Genomic DNA, 22,486 nt, shown 5'->3' with positions numbered 1-22,486 from the left:
GCCCAGGCCTCGCTCCTGAAGGTGGGTGTCTGAACCCACAAAGAGGGAATTTCATCTGATTTACCTACACTTAAGGCAATGTGGCAACAATCTGAGCACTCCCCACATAACCCAGGAGACCTTGAATCATTGGCCTGCTTTGCCTGAAGGGTCCCCAAATCCCCGCTCTCACAAATGCAGCCGACTCTTCCCTGTTGAAGCTCTTCTAGGTCGCATCAAATGTGGACGCTGCGTCCTGCTAATTTCGAGCACTTTCAGCGTCATCCATGGACAACGATGGATAACATCATGGCAGGGATTACCCAGGGCTTTGCCACAGTAGTAGCAGATACTGTTAACGGGGAGCTCTTCCCTCAAATAGTCTTTTTTTGTGGGTATTTGGGTCTTGACTGAGTGCTGCTTTCCTTGATGGTCCACTAGAGCCAAAGTAGCGAGTTTAATAGAAGTTTGTTCTTCTGCTTGCTCCTGCCTTGAGAAGGATTTTTTTTCCTCTAAAAGAGGGACACTGATTTAATAATGATTATTGTTTCAGCTTTTATTGTAAATAAACACCAAGGCACTGTGTGACAGCAGTTCCTAACTGGGTAATAGTATCATCAAATATATACAAAATAGCATCAAAGGGGTTAAAACCCCATGAGGTTTAAACAAGAGGCTATTAATTACAAATCCTGCTATCCAGAGGTGTGCAAACAATTTATTTGTGACTTCAGTGTACAGGGACATGGGTCTGCAGTTGTATTCCTCTACAAAGTCAATAAATGGTTTGGCAACTCTGGTGAGCATTTACTCTATATCCAAAGTCCTAACGTAAAAAATAATAGTTTGACAGTCTCCATTTGGGATGGGGTCCCACTTCGATCAGAAATATCAGTCAACAGTTGCAGATGGACACAGTCCTCTTAACCAAATCCTGCMGGCAACAACAACAAAAAAAAGGATTTTTTTTCTCTCTCAGAGCCCAAGCAGTTTCGAGCTGCATTAAAGATTTTGTTTGCTTTTCATTAGTCCAGCTGGCAGAGCAAATARCCTTGTTAGATAAGCATGTCCTAAAATATAAAAGGGTTTAAATGAGTATGATGGTACAGGCAGTACAATGAACTATTGCTATTATAAAATATACTAACAATTCTCTTTTGTACAATTAACAGCTTTGAAAACACAGGAAGGTATAAATGTGTAACTTCTGGAGCTTTTTCTGATAGTTTGTTGTTTATGTGGCTCTCCGTAATGAGCAAATCAAGTTAAAATAAAAAGCTATCAACAAATGAACCCATTTTGCGCAGAACTCATACACACACATTTTCTTTCATATTTTATGTTATTGCAAGAACAAAATTGCATAGACCATTTCCTGGCACTTTCTGAGTTCCCCAAATAACACTTTGTCTTCTGAAATAGTTCAAGTAATCCCTTCAAGTGAATCTCACCCAATAATGCAGCAAGTGCTTACATTTAGTGAGAGAAAAACACAATGAGGCTCAAAAATATTAACAATGACCTAATCATTTGACTGAATAATAGCTCAGAGTTGGAAAYATTCCTGTTATTTTTTCTCAGGGCTCTCCGTATGGCTGATTTCAAATGGTACTGGGGAAAATTTCATTTAATCTGAGTCTTTCTTCTGAAGCTAAGATGGCATTTGTGCTCTTCTGCTCCTTCCAGCCTGCAGTCCAGGTTTCTAGGTACAGATTCATTTCCTGAAGTGCTTTCTTTTTCAAATTTCTGCTTTCAGTAACGCGCTGTTAGTAGTAATACAAAACTCCRAATAGCAAGGGAATATGTGGCATTTTCTGGTGCTTTATTGGCAGACGCGGCTGTACTCCTGGCACGTGGAGCCCACGCCAGCCACTGACAGGTAGAGCTTTCCATCCGGGCACACGCAGATCTCGTAGAGCCCCTGAGAAATACCCGATCCCCCTCTTGTTCCCTCCGGCAACTTGGGCAATCGCACRGTTTCAGCATCCAGCAAAAGCTGCACGGGAGAGAGCAGGACAATGAGTTTGATGGAGAAAATTATGCAAGAAAGAAGCAAGGTTTCCAGAGCCCGACCCGACTATGTCTAGACGGTGGCGTGAGAAGAGCTGCCTCCAGGAGCTGTTGTGCACAAAGCTGCTCCAGGGCCTGGGCTCTCAAGGCAAGTGCAGGAGCCTGGGAGCGGGATGGACGCGTTGCCTTTCCCTCCTTGACCCGCCAGAGYGGGTCGATAGACGGCAGCATTTCTAGCACAGCGGTTGCTGCTGGGGAAGCTCCTCAAGATTTCTATAGAGATTCGCTCTTCTCTCCAGAAATCCAAAGGTTTTTGAGGTTGAATCTCTTACCTCTGGCCCAAAAATGCCCCTAAAGGCCTTGGCATTAGCAGCATCAGAGCTTTATAAGAGCTTTATCAAAGCTTTAGCTAGAGATGAACATTAGATCAATTTATGCTATTATTTAATCTGACTGATAAATACATTACTGCTGGCACCATTCAGTTCTTAAAAACATCCCATCTCCTAAAATCCAAAGAATTGAATTAGTAGAACTTTAATAAAAGATGTAATGGTCTGAGACACAACCAGCTGGCAAGATGGACCATAGTCATGGAGACAGGAAGGCCCGCACTCACCACGCCGTCACTGCTGTGCAGCTTGATATCCATCTGGGAAAGAGCTTCAATATTCCCAGCTTGTGCTTTGATATTAATTCCTCTTGGTGCGTCCATGCTCAAAGACCGAGTCGGCGATTCCAATCTGAAAGCAGACATGGGAAATTTGATGTACATTCCTTTATTCCTCCTCATACATTTCTTTATTTTGAATCATAATTAAATGTGGAATAAGCAAATATTTGAAAGATATTGCCTGAAGTCCCATGAAAGACGACAGTCTCCTTGTTCTTTAGCTAGACTCAAAAAAATAGGTAGCTATTTAAGCACTAGTGTATTCCAAACTATACATAAATAAACAAAAAGGTGAATTCAAATCATAACGCAGATGCTGGGGACACGTAAGTACAAACCCTCTAAAATTACTTCAGAGCTTTCTTTCAGTGTAACTGTAATTTGTTTCCTTAAAAAGGAGAATCCACTTTTACATCCTTTAGTTTGAATTTGTTTTCATTGATGACAATACAGACTATTGAAGTTAAGGCATTCATTGCAATATGGAAAGCTTTTAAATAGCAAAAGTTTTGCCTGGACTGTCACTGGGGCCAAAATTCCACCCTGTGCATATGTGTAGTTTAACTGGATACCGGTTCATATTTAAGGTCAGCAAAGTCAATAGCTTGGTTTCAAAYAAAAGAAAAGTAAAAAGTTCAAATATAAAGAAAAGTGGCAAACCCTGAAGTGCCACAAGGTGGCAGGAAGGGACTGCATTAGCTGTGTTATTAGCTGAATAATCACTGCATCTCACCAACTTTGCAGCATTAATGGATTGATTATTTACTTATTTTTCCGGAGAGATAAGGTCTTGTTTCTTCAGAGCTTTGGCGTAATTTCCACAACCAACATCAAGGATAAAAATCATGGGAAAGAAAGGAAAACTCCAAACTYGGCAACAAGCTGATCTTTATACTGCTGCTTCTGAGGGTGGCCTAGTGAAGAGCTGCACGCACTGGGAACTCCACAGTACTGGATTTTTTCCATGTTTTCTTTTATTTCTGAATATTATCTCACTCTTGTGGAGGACACCAGCCTCTATTTTTCATTATCAGCCACCATTAATCAGGCAGCTTCCCTTTCTCCCCGGTCGTGTTGCATATTCTTTTGATTTTGGTTTTGTCTTWGAGAAAATGAATCCAAGGACCTTGTGTTTCCCTCAGATTATTTAATCCTCAGCGTTTTAGACAGGGAAGCAGATATACATTTATTATTATTATTATTATTTTGTGCAGACACATGCTGGTTTTGCCCTGAACACACATGGCTATTTTCTTTTTTAATAAATTGTCTGTTTTGAAATAATTTTTAAGAGAGTTCAGACCTTGCAGACAGGAGCTAAGCTGCTTGTATCAGGAGAGAGGAAAGTTGGACAGGTCTCTGATTCCAGCACTGGAGACAAGATAGCAGGAGAGGAGGAAACAAGGTCAGGAGAAATTGTAATTTCTCTGAGCGAAACAGAGGTTGTATCTGTAACACAGACCTCTGTCCTGCTTCCCGTTCCCTGGATGCCCTTGTGCTGCATCTGACACCAGATCCAGGCAAGCACCAGCTCTCCTCATCCTGTGCATGTGTATTTGTGTCCACAGGAGTGCACGGGCCCAGCAGATGCACCACATGTGAGCAGAGCAGCCTGCCCTGAGCCACTCCTTCGCTAGTAAGTAAGCCCAGGTGCTCAGTAAGTCCAGGCCCAGTAAGTCTCAGTGAGTCCAGGTGCTGCCTGCCGATCACCTCTAAGAGGAACGAGGTTTCCCCAGGTCATCCTCATGGGGCTGCCCCATGGACATCACTTCCTTGAATTACTTCAGCTCCTTCTTTGCAGTTAGTGCAGTCCAAGTGGAATTCCAGAGAAGTCAGTTTGTGCTTGTATAAAACTCCAGTTGTATTTAAGGAACTCCAAGCAAAATAGCTAAATCGAGCTGATATCCCGATGGAGGATAATTTGATTCTGCCGCACCAAGAAGTTGGCAGGTGAGCATGATCACTGGCACTTCTTTTTATACCCCAAGAGCTGAAAATGATTCMGGCCTGAAAATGCTTCTCTGAGGAAGCAGAAGCATCTGTGTGACCTTCAGTGAGATTAACATCCACACTGAGCATTTATATGCTGAGCAGTGGGTAGCGGGAGCATATTAGGGCCATATCTATAAGAGGAATTTAAAACCTGATCCCAGAGTCTCAGGTCTCTGAGACCTTGATCTTGATCATGGCAAGTACAAGCACTAGGCTGTTCTGCATCAGCCAGACTGTTACTTTGTTGGATTAATATTACTATTATTAATCTTTATTAAGTAATTTTCACAATTTAACAATCTTTACTTTTTTTTTTCCTTTTGTTTTTGCATTAGATCCTTATATTTAAATTTCTCTTTTATGGAGTTTTTATTTTTTCACTGTGTGACTTACATGGGAAGTTGAAGTTTCATGGGGTTATTTTTAGAGATTTATATACAACATACAATGAAAAATTAATCAAAATTCATATTTTGAATTTTTTTTAGTTTCATATATTTTCATAAGTTACTGCCATTTAAATTGTATATGACAGGAACACAACTTTTTCATTAGTTTGTTTTAGGAAAAAGCTGTAARCATTGAAATAGATTGTATTTTTGTAAATCAATTCACCTACATAAATCATGTATATGTAGGCATAAATTTTTCTTTTTAACATCTGTTGAGTATTRGAAGAAAGGAGACTGCGACAGATTTCTGAAGAGCATATCAGACTTTGGCATGTGAAAAGCAGTCTAACAGCAGAGAYGTATTTTTTTTACCAAAATTAATGCTGACAAGAAGCATAAAGATTGCCAAATCACTTACAGATTTATGATCTGATTTATATATAATTTAAATTACATGGCAGAATTGAATTTGCTATATTAATCATCATTTGAAGTTTCTRCTATTTATACAGCTCCTATTTCCAGATGAACTAAGGGCTGATTTACTTAATTAAGCAAGTCTCTGGTGCCTCCTGGCAGTGGAAACCAAACTGGAGCTTGAGCAGAGATTTTACAGTGTTCTGGAACTATTATGCATGAGATTTTAGCAAAGTAAATTCAATAACAATGCTGACATTTTTCTGCATAGGGCTTTCAAAGGTTAAGTGTCTCAAATTCAGATATTATGTGACTAAAYTGAACTGTGAATTTGAATATGTCGCCTTAGTCTCTGCTTGGTACTGAAGACAAGTGACTTCCCTTGTTACTGATCCGTCAGAAAGTATGGATAGAGCATTGCAGTGATKGTGTATGGTGGTATTTAAAAGAGAATAATTAAGAAAAAGGGGCTTTATTATGAGCAGGGACCAGTGGTTCTGGTTGGAGCAGATGACCTGGGGAAGTGGCCCTGCACGCTGGGTCTTCTAGTTCATCATCAAGCAGGTGCTCTGCTGTGTGCAGATACTAGCTGATCTCAAAGTTTTGAGATCCATTCCCTAGGCAATATAAGGGGGAAGACAGTAGAGTAAAAGGAGAAAAAGGTAATGTACATCCCCCAAAGGTCTTGGCAAAACATTAAGTCCGCTTGCAAGCGCTGAGGGGTGTACAGGCAGTATCAACAGCACAGTTGACTGTCTCAGCATTTTCATGCTTTGTGTGATGTCTGCCTGAATTCAGGTCATAGAATGTTGATGGATTATATAGTTACCGGTGAGTTAATCTTTTTTCAAAATTGCAGATATATACATTTAATTGAGTAGAATGGACAGATGATCTTTATCACCTGGAGGAATTAGTGAATATAATGTGGTGTCCTCAAAGGAGGCATCTACCACAGCCTGTGTCTCATCTGGGAAGGCAGACCAGGAGTTTCTGCTACTGTGGCAGCTCCCATGCAATCAGTGTGGTGCAAAAGCAAGGGTTCTGCAGGGCACAACCCAGATGTTAAGGACTTGACATCCATATTATGTGTGGCTTCTTTTACTCTGAATGTATGCCAAACTTTGGAAGGGAATGGGAGGATACTGTCTTAATGGTTATCTTGGAAGCAATATCTGATCCACAGACATTGGAGAAGTGTATACCATGATCTGAGCATATACTAGCTGCACAGGAAAAAAAGTGTCATTATTTATGGCTTAATAGACGGGATTTTAAACCATGTTGTCTCTTTATAGGGAAGATGGGCAGAAATGCCTTTTCTATGCTTGAACTGTAGAGGTGGATATCAAGCAGCAGACCTACACTGGTGCCTATGGCCAAWCCCATGCGTATTCACTGATTTCCAGCAGCTTTCTCCTTTTGAGGTCGGGCAAGAAGAGAGGGTGATCAGAATGTGGGAACAAGAATATGATTACCCAGAGCTGTGGATATTGTCATTCTGCCTTGAAGCTTTTGATTGTTTGCCAGCAGATTCAAAGGCAAAAATGGTCAAAACGGCTGAACTGAGACCTCAGTCTCACTTCTGTTTTGTTTTGCAAAATTGTATTCAMAATAATGCCTCCTAAAATCACATCTCTTGGCGAGTAAGAGTTTCTAAGCAGGTTCCAAACAACATTCTRTATCTAAAGGACATGGAAGTATCAGCAGTACTCAACAGTAAACTCCAAATACTCTACAAATCATCAAAAAATACAAAATACTAATAACATTAAATCTGCTTCCCCAATCAGCTTCTGCATAGTAAAGAAAACACAGAGGTTGTTTAGTCATACCTGGACACAAAATCCTGATTTGATATAAATACTGCAAATCATTTAAATGCTGACTGACATGCCTTATTTTTCACCATATTTATTGAATTTCTCATTTACATTTAAGGGGGGATATTTGCTTTCTGCTTGAGTGCTGCAGTCTTTCCATTTGTTCCACTGATACGGAGCTTCACTGATTAAAAATTAGATGAACTACAATGAAATAAATTTGGTGAAAAACAGCATCCATTTTTACTCTGTCCAGTCCATTAGTTGGTCAATGGTTAAATTAGATGCCCCCTATTTTTGTACTTTATTTCAAAGAATTCATTTTCCAGGCATTTTTCCTCCTGGAACTGTCTGCATTAGGACACATATTCTGTTTCAATAAGACTAATGTCAGTACAGAGAGCTCATTTACACTGAATCCCATGTTAGGCTATTATTTTTTAAATTGGGATTACTTTTGTACACACGGTATATTCAGCATTTTCCAAGTCACAACAGGGAACTCATCTCTATCCCCTAAAGATTACAGTCAGAGTAAAATGTTTCATTTTTATTTCCCTCAAAAAGAGCCATTTTAAGGCTGTTCAAAGAGATTTAACTATATAGGGAGAAAAAAATACTAACTTTTAGGGGAATATAATGCTGTCTTGAAATTAGAAAGAAACGAAGAAATGTCAGGATGAAATGCAATATGTAARAGAGTGTATTTTACATGAATCAGAACAAAATGAGATTTAAAAATGAACATGAACTTTTTACAGTTCCTTCAAAATTCTCAGGAAAAGTTATAATAGTAATAAATTGCAATTTAATATTAGAATGATTAGATACACCAAATACATCTTTGCAAAATAATTTTTACTGTGGAAGCAATAAAAAAGAAAATTGCCAGCATCTTGTGAAAATACAGAAATGCTTTTTGATATYAGAAGAAAAGGAACAGAGTCCAGTTTAATTCAGAGCTCTATACTATGGGGTTTCTGCTCAGAGCTGTGTACTTAGATACATAGGAACTGTGATCAAGAAAAATTGTTTGGCAGCTGTACTAAAAAGCAGCTCTTCTTTTGCTAATTCTGCAGCCTTTTTTGTATCTTCAAAGGCTCTATTGTAGTTGAGAGACTATAAAATACTGAGCAGTTTATTTTAGCCTATGTCTAAAAAGTCACCTTTTTTTTTTCTTGAATTCAAGTCTTTCTTGCTTCACACTCAAATGCATTAAGGGAACTGTCATTTTGGAAGGTCAATCACTTTGGGTCCARCCACTTGACAAAGTCTCAAAATGTACTAGGCTTTGCTGCCAGTTCATAACATCTCTAACCTCTAAAAATCGACACAAATGCACATTGAAAGCCATTGAAACATCCCAAATACTTCAATATCAGCAGAGCTATTTTGGAAGAATCTCACAGGAGCGCTGCAGGCGCTGCTGTTTCTGTGAGCCTTCTCTTGGCACATTCACGTTCTTGACATTTTTATATGTACATACACCGAGAGTCCTAATGGGTGAAGCACTGGTGCTTGTTACCAAAGGACTATGAGCAGCAAAACAAAACAAGGGGCTTTTTCATGGTGTGTGTAACATCCCTGCAGGGTTGCTCTTCAGCAAGTATTTGCCTTTTTTTTTTTTTTTAAAAAAAAAAAGCTTAAACCAACAATCTTTATCTCATGTCAACAAGGTATAAAAGTGTTGATATTAGAGTATGGTTGCTGAGCTTGCAAAGTACCCTCTCAAACTTGCAATGAAGTCTGTGAGATCAAGGAAAATTAACTTTTTTAAGGCATTTGTTATCTTTATAGCCAGTTTTCTGCAGAGTACAAAGGTATTATTAGATTTCCCTTCCCAGATGTGTGTCGTGGTAAGGGCGAGGAGCACGTCATAACTCAGCCACTTCAGAGCTGCGKTCTCTACCCTGCAGGGGAAAAATAGGTTGTTGGTGCCACTTGAGTATTTCCCTCTGTGCCAGGTCTCAGGAAGGAGCTGTCAGGCCCAACACAGCTGGGCTTGTTTTGCTTAGCTGGAATAAATGAGCGTGAAGTTACAAAGTCCCACTGGGATCAATGGAGTCAGGATTACATGAAGGTGGTGGAAGAGAAAGACCCAGGATTTATGTCACAAATAATCACTGAGTTCCATTAAGTAATAGATCCACGATGACACTCAGAATGAAGCCTTATGTTTAACTTTGCAAGCAGTGAAAARCATACATCCTTTTCACTGCATTGTGTCATTTGCTAATAATATTTTTAAATATTATTTCTGGTTGAAGTAATCCATGCTCAGTTTCACCACCACATTAAAGAGAAAATTCACTCAGCAGGCTTTAGGTGTTAAAAGGGGGTTGAAAAGAGACTGCGTCCTAAGTTTCATGGGCCGTGAAAGCACATTTCCTTCCAGATCCCAAAAGAGACACCCAAAACGCCCAAGACTCTCCATTCCATTGCTGATAGCAAACAGTTATGCCATTAAGACTGTATTTTAAATTTATTACCAAAGTCTTTAGTGAACATAGGAGAATTGTGAGTTTTTATAAATTTAGAAACAAAGATCTTGATTTTAGGTAGATAGAATGGAATCATCTCCTTCCTCAAAAGACAAAGCTGCAGCAGAGTCAGGACTTCCAAGCTGCAGTTGCCTATGGTAAGAAGTGGTGATCCCTTCCAGTGCATCTTCACAGTGACACACAGAAACAGGCACTGCAAAGACGTAATTCATCCAATATATATTAGATTTCTATTAATATAAAACACATAATTCCCTAACAGTATCCATTGCTTTCCATAAAAAGGTGCAGAGATCTGGTGGATATGAATCATCATATTTCCCTCATATATCCCTGCTGTAGATCTGGCAGGAGATGTCTCAGTGAGGTGAGATTGGTTCCATCTTAACTACTTCTGGAGCAGTGGTGAACCCAGGCAGAGCTCTGGGGACATCAGCCTCTCTGAAGAAGGCATCTGTGCAGCATCCTGTGGGACCATCCCTTGCCACTTAAATGAATGAATCTTGAATGAGTGTTTGCGTTCCCAGAGAAGGGAGTTTTGAAACTGGGTGAGCATCTAAGACATACCTCTTTACACTGGGCACAGAGCTCCTCTAGGACTCCCTTGTGAGAATGTGGCCTGAATATGCAAGAATCAGAATGCAATATAACAGAAGTGTGTACCGAATTATCAACAGATTTGCACATAATGAGGAAAACATAAAGAATAAGCCAAGAARATGCAACTTTTGTTTTTGTTTTCAGCTTGTCTTATGCTCGGGATAACTGGCATGTCCCTGATGTGCCCTATTTCTTTCGATGTGTCATTCTTAAAAATTGACGTGTGTGAAGAGAAGAGCTAGTATGTTCTCCACTATATTTTCCTTCCCTTTAATTTAAAGCAAACATTTATCATCCCATTTTTGTTTTTTTTTAAGTACCCTATGTTCTAAATTTGTGTCACATTGTGTTCTAAATTTTCAGTGAATTACATCAGATGCTCAATTATGAGATTCCGGGTTAAAGGGACTTGCACATCGTATGTCAACCCTGCTTGTGGCTTTGGGGTGATCCGTGTGCACAAACACAGTTGCAAACTCAGATTTTAATACCTAGTTCCTAGGTTTGGGTTGACAGGGTTTATCTTACGTGGGCTGTATTAAATAAAGTCCTAAGAGAAATACATTTATATGTTCTCTTGAAAAGAGAATAAAACTGCATACGTTTAATGATATTTTCAAAAGATTATAAGAACAATTTAAAGCAACTACTATAACCTATTCAAAAACATCGGAGGTTGGTTATTACAACTTGGTTGTTTGTTTACTAGTGCTCTATCAGCCTTAAACACCGAGATATTTTTGCCTATTTCTCCACCATCACTCAAGGTAGAGATTTTATAAAGAATGGAGACTAAAGATCAGAACAGAGGTATGATTAAAATAGAAACCTCAGCTTCTCCCCAGACTGACAGTTGTGATAAAGAGGGGTAAGTACAGTTAATTCAGAAGTGGTCTCTTGAGATGACCTTAATTTTATAATGTGCTGGCACTCAAGGTAATTAAAAAAGACCAAGGCATCAGTGAACATGATTAAATCTGGCATATCACAGATGTTTTCAGTGTAACTACCTTTTTCACATGACTTTAAATTGTACTATAAAACAACTTACAGGATTATAAAACTTTACTTTGGCACTATATGAGCCAATGTTGTAGAATTCTAGTTAGTTACCAGGAACATTTGTCTCTTTCTTTACTACACAGAAGCACTCTAAGTAACTAGAACTATTCCTTGTGTGCAGGTCACAACACTCACCTGTTCTGCAAATAGCTACGAGCAGAAACCCACCAGGGATGAGGGCTTGGCCTTATGGGCAGGTAGGTCCTACCCCAACTGTGAAAAAGAATTCACTGGCTGCTCCACCAAGTTCAGTATTACAACTTAGACCAGTGACCACGCAACTGCAGAGGTACGAATGGAGCTCTCGTTGGTCATCTGCAAGGTTGCTGTAGCTGAGACAATCAACTAATGAAGATTTCATGGTAGCTTTTGCTCTGGTGGAGGACGCTGTAATCAGCAATTTTACAGTCTGACACTGTCGTGTATCCAGCTCCATAGTTCATGGGGAGAAATTTTTGCATCTTTGGTCTTTGCGCTAMCAGAAAAGGAACTGTGGAAACCATGTAAATGGCTCTGTCTCCTACAAACAGCAGACACAAATTATTTGGATTTTTAATGGGTTAAACGATCCCCTCTGAAGAGCAGAGGCTATAGGAAGGACATGAGCCACATGTGTGACTGGCCTCTGTTTCATTCCTGAAGTCTATCTTAAATTCTTATTAAATCCTAACYATCTCCTGGGCGAGATGTATATTCACACTTTGTGTGAGTGTATATCACACTAACAGGCTCCAATACTGACCAGCCAGAGCGGGRCATCAGGACTGGGCTATCCCATGCAGGGATGTTAATGTTTATATAGATGCCACCAAAGGCTTTGTCCTCCGTGCTGATCCCTGTGGAGAGCACATGTGTAGTGTTTGCAGTCCACGCACATATTGGGAACATGTGTTCACCCTCTTTATTGCCTGAACACGGGGACAGGGGACCATTGCAGCCTTGCAGATCAAGGTCTTTGCCACAGCAAACCAGCTGTAGCAGGTTAGGAAGGAGAACTCCTATGAAGGAGTCCCAGAAGGCATTTACAGTCTCCACAACTACACTAATTCCCAGATTAGTGATGATGGTATCTCAAAAGAGGGTGCATGTGGGCATGCCTCAGATGCTTTCTGGCTAGAGAGGCAAGGGGCTGATAAATGCGCTATCCTAAAATGTGTGTCTGCTCAGGCCACAAAAGCCAATGCTCCTGTTTTTGTCTGAATTTATACATGTTAGCATTGCACACTGCAGTTCTCAATAAAGGGGATATTACTTCAGAGATAAATTGGCAGCTTGGAACAGAGTGGAAATTTATATCAAGCAAATTAACACTAGGGATTATAAAAATTATACTGCTGTAAAACGTCTCACTAGTCAGGGAGAGGAGATGCTTTAAAAATACTGCTTCACAACTGTAGACTTATTTTTGTGTTATGTAAGTCATTCAAGTCTGATTGACTGGGCTTTTGATTTGCATAATGAATGCAAATAAAATCACTTTCTTCAATTAGTCAAATGGTACTTTTATGCAATTAGCATGTAAGCATTAGTATCACAAATATGATTAAATAATGTTTTAGCAAAATCTTTTTAGCCTGATTGTCTTCTGTATATCTCTTTCTAGATTTCCATCATAATTCTTATCCATATGCCCACAAAATCTTTAAACCTTTCTCCCTGTCTTATTATCCAATTTAGTCCTMACAAACTTGTATTTCAATAGGAAAAGAAAATCATATTATGAATGGGCAATGAAAAGGATAAAGTAAAACTACATAAAGAGCTGAGAGGGAGGAGTCATAAAAAAGTGAAATTAATGTCTGTTGCAGAATATATGCATTCACTGACAAATGCACCCATATACTGATAATATACATCTAACTTTAATTTAAGTATTGATGTCACCAAGAACACAGTTAGGACTTTACTACTCCAAGAATCTTCCTCAATCTGCCRCCTTCCAGGAGGTGCAGGGGAAGCAGGTACTTAAAAGTGCAACTTTGATGTTTGGCAGACCCTTGTTGAAATTGAAATCCTGTTTTTAAGCCGTAAAACCTTAATGAATTTTATGAAGGCAAACTAGGTATAAAGGAACTCCAGGAAGGGAATTCAAAACTAAACAAAATTATTTTAAATGTAGTGGAGGAGGGGGCTGGCAGGGGTGGRAGGGCTCAGTTTTGAGGTATAGACTTCATTATTACAGCTCTTCCCTACTAACTGGAAGTAAAAGCAAACACCTCTCTTCCTCTTTCTTGTTGAGCCCTGAATGCAGTCTATTAAATTGAAAAGGACTCTATATGTTTCCTTTAAATTATGGAATGAAAAGAGAGTTACTGGCCACAGTAATACCAGGGTATTGCTCTGTCTCCATTACTTAGCTATAAAAAGAGATGTTCCAACACACTTGTCATTTTATTTCCAATAAAGCAGACTCTCTGGAAATTCAGCATTTGGGCTAGAATGCGTAATTCAGAAGGCCATTTGGGCCAGCATTGCTTGTAATACTGCTCTCAATCCGAATAGAGAGAATGTGGCCTCATTTCATACGATATGAATTGAAAAATTATGARCATTAACAGTTTTACAGTAATCCGTAAGCTGGTTCTCATTACCTCAATTACCTCAATTTGGAAGGAAGTGTATTTTCAAACAAAAAACAGAAATATATATGACTTAAAGTTGCACTTGAAGAGTTTCTATTGAAGTGTCGTTCAATAGGTAAGTTCTGGGGTTCTACAGCACAGAATGAAGTGGAATATTTATAAAGCATTATAAAATTGCAATTAATTGGTAAGCTYTTCCCAGCTTCTTCCCAGCAGCATTTTGCTTACATTGACATTTAGGATTACTTAACCCCTCATCCAGTATGAGCTTTATCATTTCATTTTCTCTGTCTCTGTCCTGACTTTGCACCTGCACTGCAGACACATGCATTTGCTTCTCAGTCCTCTAGGAAGCCCTCTGAAAAATTTGTTCTATTTTCTGGTTTGTCACTGATTGTGAAGACAACAAAAATAACATAGGAACAAGACTTTCTGAAACTGCTCTGGGCCAGTTTCACATGCAGTCTGTTAGTTCAGCACACATTGCTCAGCTTTCCCAAGATATCACTTTTTTCCTACAGTGAGGCTAACCTGGTTTGTAAAGCAGGTAGTTAGTAGGTCTGGATTTCAAACAGACATTAAATCAGTCATAAGCATCGTGGTTGATATGGTCATGTAGGCATTTTCTTGATATTAAAGTAGCTGATATCAAAACTTTTGGCAAAATCTCTGTATCCCCGTGAAACCAGGAGGGATTTTAATGGAATACACTTGAGCCCTGCTAAGGGATAGCAACACTCTAGATCAAGCTTGTTTATATGGTGAAATGATTAAACAGGAACAGCACCAAGTACTGATGCATACAAGAGAACTTTATAGGCCATTTCAGTAAATCAGAATACTTTCCTTCCAATGAATTCACTTTTCAAGAAMGGATGAAAAATTTACACCAAAATTAATTTGATGTCATTTGAGACCACATAGCTGTTTTAAGATAAAGTTTAAATAAGAACTAAATAAATGACTTCTATCTCATCAAAACTTATCAGATTTGTTTTATGTAGAATTTCTTACCTAAGCTGTTTAAAAGCCTCTGCCTTCACAAGCGGTGTTTCTACAGAGTGTTCAAAAAGTGCTCCTTCGGGCCCTGAAAAACAAGAAAAASAGTATATTGTAAAGGTTAAAATGTTGAAAAAAGCTACAGTGATTTGCATGGCCACTCTGATGTCAGAAATTAAAACAGGAAAACCTAGACTGATAGTTAAAGAGCAGTGTCCCTGTAACACAACATGACAGCAGGAGAGTAGTTGAAATCCTAGCAAAGCCCAGCAGCAACCCCAGCCCACAGAACATACCTGATACAGACAAATCACCGAGAGATCTCAAAAAAGCATCTAAAATCCAGCAACTACCTTAGGGCTGGAGTCTATATTGTGGATATAGCGCACAACCAAAATCTGGGAGGCCAAGTTTAGCGCTTGCTTTTCTCAGTCTTGTAGGATTCACATACGTAATTGCTTTTCAGGTAGGAATGCAGAAAGGCAAGACAATGCAATTTAATATGATATTATAAATGATTGCTTTTTGGTGGCTGCTCTTTAAATTAAAACAGACAATTACCCTCAGGAAGGAATTCTGCATTAGTATATTAGAGATATACAGATATATCTTTCTGTAGTCATCTCCGTTTAAATTAGGCATCTACACTCTAGAAAAATTAGAATTACTCACCACACGCTGGAGCTTAGTGTTTTATTTTGGCTTAAGTTAGCTTCATTTTTTGCTCTGTGTTTTGGTTGATAGACAGAGGTAGTTAGCTCTCAAAATGTACTATACTTAGAACCTAAAYGACTAAATTAGGGTTTTGGATTCCACCTGGAGAGTCAAACTATTAAGTCCATTTTCAACATTTTACCAGATACAGCCCTAAACTGTCATGCATCCATTCTGGAAATTCTGTAGCAAGTAAGAAAGTACGAGTGTGCCAACAGCTGCATGTATAATTCCATGCACACATATGTTTGCTGTAATATTAGTGCATGTGCATAATTTGTAGCAATTAACATTTTAAATATAAATATACATGCAAGCAAGAGAAAAAAAATCTTTTATGGGAGATCTGATGATATTGGGATGAAAGTATTTGAGGAATCAGATGTCCAGAAAAAAAGATACAGAGAAATGCATGATTAATGAATGATGTGGAATAAAAGGAAAAAGACAAGGAAAATCTGGGGAAAGCACAGAGATTATCAAAGGTAAAAGAAAAAAAGGAAAAAAAGAAATCAAGAAATGATATTAAAAAGGAACACATTAGTGACTTTCCTGGAAAATGTACTGCTGAGCTAACAGCTATGAAGACTACAACTTCAGGTAGCCTGGAAGGATATTCTCAATATGCTCTAAAGAAAGCACTAAAGGTGGCACTTTTAGAGAAAGACTACAACTAAAAATTCCTTAGAATGAAATCTACTTTGCTTGGGTGGAAGGGTAGCAAACAATATATAAGAATCACCATATGAAACTGCTTTGCTACTTCACCAAAGCTACTTTTCTAAGCTACCCTTTAAGCATCCTTTTAAATTTCATATAGCTGTTGTTTTCCTCATCATCTATTTAAAYAGATGAATCTTTCTGGATTCTGCTAACTGGCATGAATGCAGCACTATTCATTAAATCAGACACGATTTTAACTCTTTTCTKTAGCATTATTTTGCAAGATAAAATTTGTTCTTGCTATTGTCCCAACTAGTGTTACTTGGTGGCAATCTTACACACCAGACACAATAAAAAAACTCAAGGAATTAAATAAGTTTGTCAGAAACTCCTGGTAGAGCTGAGATATTTTACAGCAACATGCTGACCTGTCAAAACTTCTGACTTTTATTTTTCTTTTCAACTAGAAATGGCAGAGTTCAGTTATTTTTGTGACGAGCAGAGACTGCTTCATATGTGATTCTTCTGATAGTGTGGTACTTGGGGAATACATTGTGATCCCTCATTATGCTTCATTACCACTATGACAGACTTGACAGCTCTTAGCAAATATTTCACTATCTTCCTCACCTAGATCTTCAGCCTATTCCTTCATAGGGAATGAATTATTTCGGTGAAATAAATGCTGCTATATTTTCAGTTGTACAAATAAAAGACTTATCAGTACATTTAAGTAATCTTGAGATGCATGATTTATCAGGGAAGATAGTCTGAGATTAACATCTGCCTGTAGTCCTAGGTATGTTTAAGTATGGTACCTTTAAGTATGTTTATATCAGGAAGTTAAAACAAATATGAATTAATAGAGTGATATAATAAGTTCTAAAGCTTTGCCGTTCATATTATGCTCTAGGTGTCCCTGCTTGAACAGGAGGGTTGAACTAGATGATCTCTAGAGGTCCCTTTCAAATTCAACCACTTGGTGATTCCGTGATTATACAGATTTGGGGCAGTTGCTTTGCACCACTGTAGATGGTCTGTGGACTTACACGCATTTGCAGTTTCAATGCACTAAATGCACTCTTGGAGCACATTTTTTCAGTTTGGTTTCACCTAAAAGGGATCTACTTTTGTCACTTCCTGACTCCTCCAGGACATAAACCAGTGGACAGTAAGAATCGTCAAAGCTGTCAGATCTGCAGCAAAAGTACAGGCTTGATTTGAGTGCTTCGGCAGATGCATATCAGTGCAGACATTATCATGTATATGCATGTCAAATATTTTCTACAGAGTGCTCTTCTATTTGAGTGTGGTCTGCAGTCCATTTCTTTTTTCTTTATACAATTTAGATTATCAGTGTACTTCAAAATCTCCTGATTTCCTTGAGCCTTGCTTTATTTGCCTACTTGGAGATATCAGGATGGTTAAAGTCCTCCATGAAGTCCAGAGCCTGTGAACATGAGGCTTTTTCCACTTCCTTGAATCTTGTATCTTCTATTCATCTTCTCCTCATCCTCATCTACTTCTTCCTCCCCACGTGCTCTGTAGACCCAACACAATCTAGCCCACAAGCTTTCAAATGACTCCTCATCTGCCCTGAGGCAAACCACCATGCAGTTCTGCTGCTCTCTCATATAAAGGCCAATGTACCTTCTCACCTTCCCAGCCTGTCCTCCTAAAAAGCTTCTATTCCAGCGAATTATACTGAGTGGCATGTTTATAAAATACCTTATGGAGTTGCACGTTATAGTGCATCATTACTTTAAGTAGGATTCTCAAATTAAAAGTACTGAGATAACCAGTACATATTGGAGCAGCAGAAATAACATTWTGGATTATTATCATATAACACTATCATGAAAAAAAATGTCTGGCAATCATGTTTTTCTGGATATAGAATCAAATATTTTGAATAATCAGATTAATAAAAGGTAAATGAAACCTCCTAGTTTAACTACAGAGAAGCATCTGTTATCTGCTTACAAAATAATAAATAACACTTTCAGAARGAAAAGTCATCAGTCTTCCAACTTAGTTGGCAAGTTTTATTTCCAACTTACCAATATGGATGAACTCTGAAAATTTCTGCTCTTTTACTCTGCCTGATTTACATCTAATTTCTCTGGCATCTTCAAAAATCTATACCACATCGACACCCCACCACCAAAATTTTTTAATCAAAAATGATTAAAAGTAGAATTAAATGTTGCAAGTATGGATATTCATATCAATAGCTTAAGGGGAAAATATATGRGAAATTCAGTTGCACTCTCTCTCATATATTGTCCATCACATACCTTAGCTGAAAGTAATGTAGAAGAGTGTAAAAGACAAGCACAAAATGCTAAGTTTCTCTAAACAGATGAATTAAACGTCCCCTTCCATACTTCTTCCATCTAGTTTGTATGCAATATACCATGAGGTACTCCATTATTAAATACATTTTTATCTTTGAATTGTAAATGAGATGGCAAGGCTGGTTGATAAAGGTAATAATATGGGTGTAATAAGCTTCCATAGACATTTAGTTTGATGCCACATGACATTTTGATTACGAGATTAGAGCAATGCGGATCATCTTGGAATGCATTAAATGGATTAAAATTAGCTGACAGATCTTAAAACCTAATTGTAAACGGAGAACCATGAGTGAGGGGATGTGCTATTTATGGGCCTTATGTGACGTAACACTATCAAGGACTTGGAAGAAATAATTAGTGATGAAGTTTCAAGACCCAGGCACTGGGAAAGAGATGATAGGAATGAAAAGGACAAGTCAATAATAACGGAATATATGAATTATTTTGCAAATGTGACTTTATTAGGTCAGGTAGGCTTAAAATTATCTCTCTATACATGTGCTCCCTACTCAATTATTTAAAACCCAACTGAATTATCTAGTAATATTTTCTGATGATGAATGGTTTTTGCACATCTAAACTTTATTATCTAGAAATCTTTTCCTTTATAATTAAGATTCAGATCACCCTCCTGAGCCGTGACATCACTTCTAAAGCCATCCTCAAAACTACATCTGTCATCTGCTCAAGGGTGGAGGACATCTAGCGCATCTGGGATCCTGCATGCCTAAAGTGCCCTCTTTGTGCCTCATTACAGGATGTGCAGACRCAAGTAAGGAAGCGTCCACAGCAGAGCAGGGGACACTTCTGTCTCACAGACTTTCTTAAACTCATTCTGCGACCAGTTTGTGTCTTTTGTATTCCTCCTACAGTGCTTCTCACACCTAAGTTCGCATTTTGCTATGTAGAACAGTGTTTATTTGTGTTTAAGATATAGCTTGATAAGATTAAAAAAGGAATTCCTTAACCTACTTCTCAATTTATGAAAAATATCAATCATTGTCAATTTTGAACAGTGTGATACTAAAAAGAAAAAAAAGGAATAWAAAGACAATAGGKCAATGTTTGCTTGAAAATGGCACTAAATTGATTTATTGTCTTCATTAAATATCATTTCTTATAAAGAATAGCATGAAATGATATTATTTTTACCATATGTACCATATTTACTACTTCTGTAGCATTTTATTTATAAACAAAAGTAATCTGTGATTCTGCAATTAACTCTAAAATACAGAAAAGCACGATAATATTTTTTTAATGAGAGAATTGAAGTCAGTAAGTTTGATTAATCCTCTCTCCCAGCTATCAAAATCTACCTGCCTCTTAGAAGTCTAGCAAAATTAAATACCCTAAAATTGTCAAAATTGTCTCATACTTAGTTTCTGAGCACAGCATTTAAATTAGACACACATGTTTACATAGCAGTTCAGTGTTAGCTATTCAAACTGAAGACCTTTACATAGTAGAGAGCATGAGAAAATCATGGGCAATACTTKGCAAACACTTCAAGATACTGAAAGGCAAGCAAGCAAAAGGGGAAGCAGTAAATGGGAGGAAGGAACTCTGTTTCTCTATAACAGTATTTATCATTTCAGCATTGCCAGCATTTCTTCAAGATTAGAGTAAGCAAATGTATTCTATTCATTTCTTGTGGTCCATTATATTTGTCATCCAAATATTACCATTTACTGCAGCCAAGGTATATACATAATTTCTACTTGCTAAAAAATATTCTTTGTGAAGCAGYTATAATTATTTTATAACTACTTAACTACTTAATACTAATTATTTTTCTCTTGCATACAGCAATTTACTTGAGCCTTTTTTGTTTCCTTTCTGTGGACAGCCCTCTAGTTTCCAAGTGCAGGCAAGGAAGTGGAAAAGCAGGATTCCTATAGCTATGAACTCCAGCAGGRTGCAAGGACTTTCATCTGGCGCTGGGACTTCACTCCTCCTTGCCACAATAATGTTGTTCATCATAAAGCAACCAGGTCTGACAAATGCTTGTCACAAGGAAGGTTTCACTGTCAATAATGCCAGCTGAATGTATAAAATGCGACCAGATCAAACATGAAATTCAGTGCTTCCTTAGCAGCAGAATAAATATCTGCAAAAGACACAGGTCAGCAGTGCAATTAGATTACCGAGGATGTAATTGGAATACATGCTCCTCCAGGTATCATTAATTAAGGATGGAATTCAGCTTCAGATTCATACACCTACATTTAAGTGTCTACAACGCAGGTGTCAACATGTGAGCTGGAGGCAGGTCCATAAGCACATGTATCCAGTGGTGTCATCTAAAATACCCTCACATTTCAGTGAGGCCTCCTGCTGCCTCCAGCTGCCACTGACCCAAGAAAGGAGCCTCTTTTAGGTAAACTGTGATGATACATCCCAAGGTCAGGGTGGGAGCCTAGACACCTCACACATATACTTACTTAGATGTCTACCCTATAAACTCTTTAATTTCTTACATTTCTTACATTTCTTACATTGTAAGGGCTGATTATGGGTTTGTTCAATGTTCTCTGAGGAGAATGGAGAGTCTATCACAATGCTGTCACAATAAATACCTACCACATGTGCCAAACATTTTCTGAATAGTAGGAGGCCAAATGCACCAAACTTGTTGGGAAATATCAGTTCCTAATATTTTGGTTTAACTTGGTGTTAAACTTACATTTTTTTTTCTGAAATACTATAAAGCACAATATCATTTGCTGTCCATTATACAATATTTTAGTTGCAAAATTATCCGTTTTTCTTAAAAATCATTGCTGAGCCTTTCCTTGTTYGCAATGAGAAGTAAAATCAAATAGCTCGTTACATTGTACATAAAATACTGAGAAGTATTGAACTATCTTGAGTCCATCTCTTAGTGTACACCCTTTCCAAAACTTGCTTCACATTGATCTTACTATGTAAAATATTTAAAAAATAGTTAACTCAGTACCCAAAGCATTACTAATTTATCCTTCATGAAAATAGTATAATTTAAGTCACAATTTTAATAAACTCATTTGAAGCCCAGGAGGAATGATTGTCCTCTCACTTGCAATAATTTAACACTGGGATAATTTCACTGGCTTTATTGGATTTGCTTTTGACTTGCACTAAAATATATAWAAAAGAAGCAATGTGCCTTTCCACAAGAACTACTAAAGTAAATAACTAACTTTGCAATGTAAAGAAGACAAACATTGGAGAAGTCAGAATACATATTTTGGCATAACAATTTCAACTCATATATGAATGATTTTTACTTACTTTGAGGAGAGAAATCTTTTCCAAATCATTAAAAAAAATCACACAGTTTTTTGTATCTTTGCTAAACATGCTTTTCTATTAAAGTTTAACATCCCTTAGGCAAACAATAATCATTTGATATACTCTCCTGGTTAAACAAAGTTGTAATTTCAATTAGGTTAAAAAGYGGAAAAAAAAATAGATAAGACCCTCAGGGGTAAACATAATTTATTAACACATTTTTTTTAACTTGAATTTGGCTTTGAAGTGCTAATTGTATGCTTACTGCCATATTTATATTTGTTCACAGTGAAATAATATGAATTGATCCACGAAAATCAGGACTTCAAGTTTCAGAGCACCAGTAATTAGCAAAAGTTAAATATGACAGTCATAATTAGGTTAAAAATTTTGAAAAAGAAACTGAAAAGAAATTACAGGATAAATTCAGTATTTCCTTTGATCAA

General features: G+C 37.8%; 1 protein-coding gene across 3 annotated transcripts in view; it reads right to left on the bottom strand.

Annotated features, from left to right (window-relative positions):
* Positions 1 to 734: 734 nt before the first annotated feature.
* The window catches only part of SGCG (sarcoglycan gamma), a 75,348-nt gene continuing 53,596 nt past the window's right edge, over positions 735 to 22,486 (bottom strand). For all 3 annotated transcript variants that reach the window (XM_026049860.1, XM_026049861.1, XM_026049862.1), the window contains 3 exons: positions 15,046 to 15,118; positions 2,609 to 2,732; positions 735 to 1,975 (listed from right to left, as the gene is read on the bottom strand). In XM_026049860.1, the coding sequence (XP_025905645.1) occupies positions 1,802 to 1,975; positions 2,609 to 2,732; positions 15,046 to 15,118 (371 nt within the window). In that variant the 3' untranslated portion in view covers positions 735 to 1,801. The remainder of the gene's footprint in view (positions 1,976 to 2,608; positions 2,733 to 15,045; positions 15,119 to 22,486) is intronic.

This window comes from Nothoprocta perdicaria, unplaced genomic scaffold (genome assembly GCF_003342845.1).
Source record: "Nothoprocta perdicaria isolate Ctin4 unplaced genomic scaffold, notPer1 scaffold_62, whole genome shotgun sequence".
Classification (NCBI taxonomy): Eukaryota; Metazoa; Chordata; class Aves; order Tinamiformes; family Tinamidae; genus Nothoprocta; species Nothoprocta perdicaria.
The sequence above is the reverse complement of the archived record's forward strand: the minus strand, read 5'-3'. Positions and strand labels throughout refer to the sequence as shown.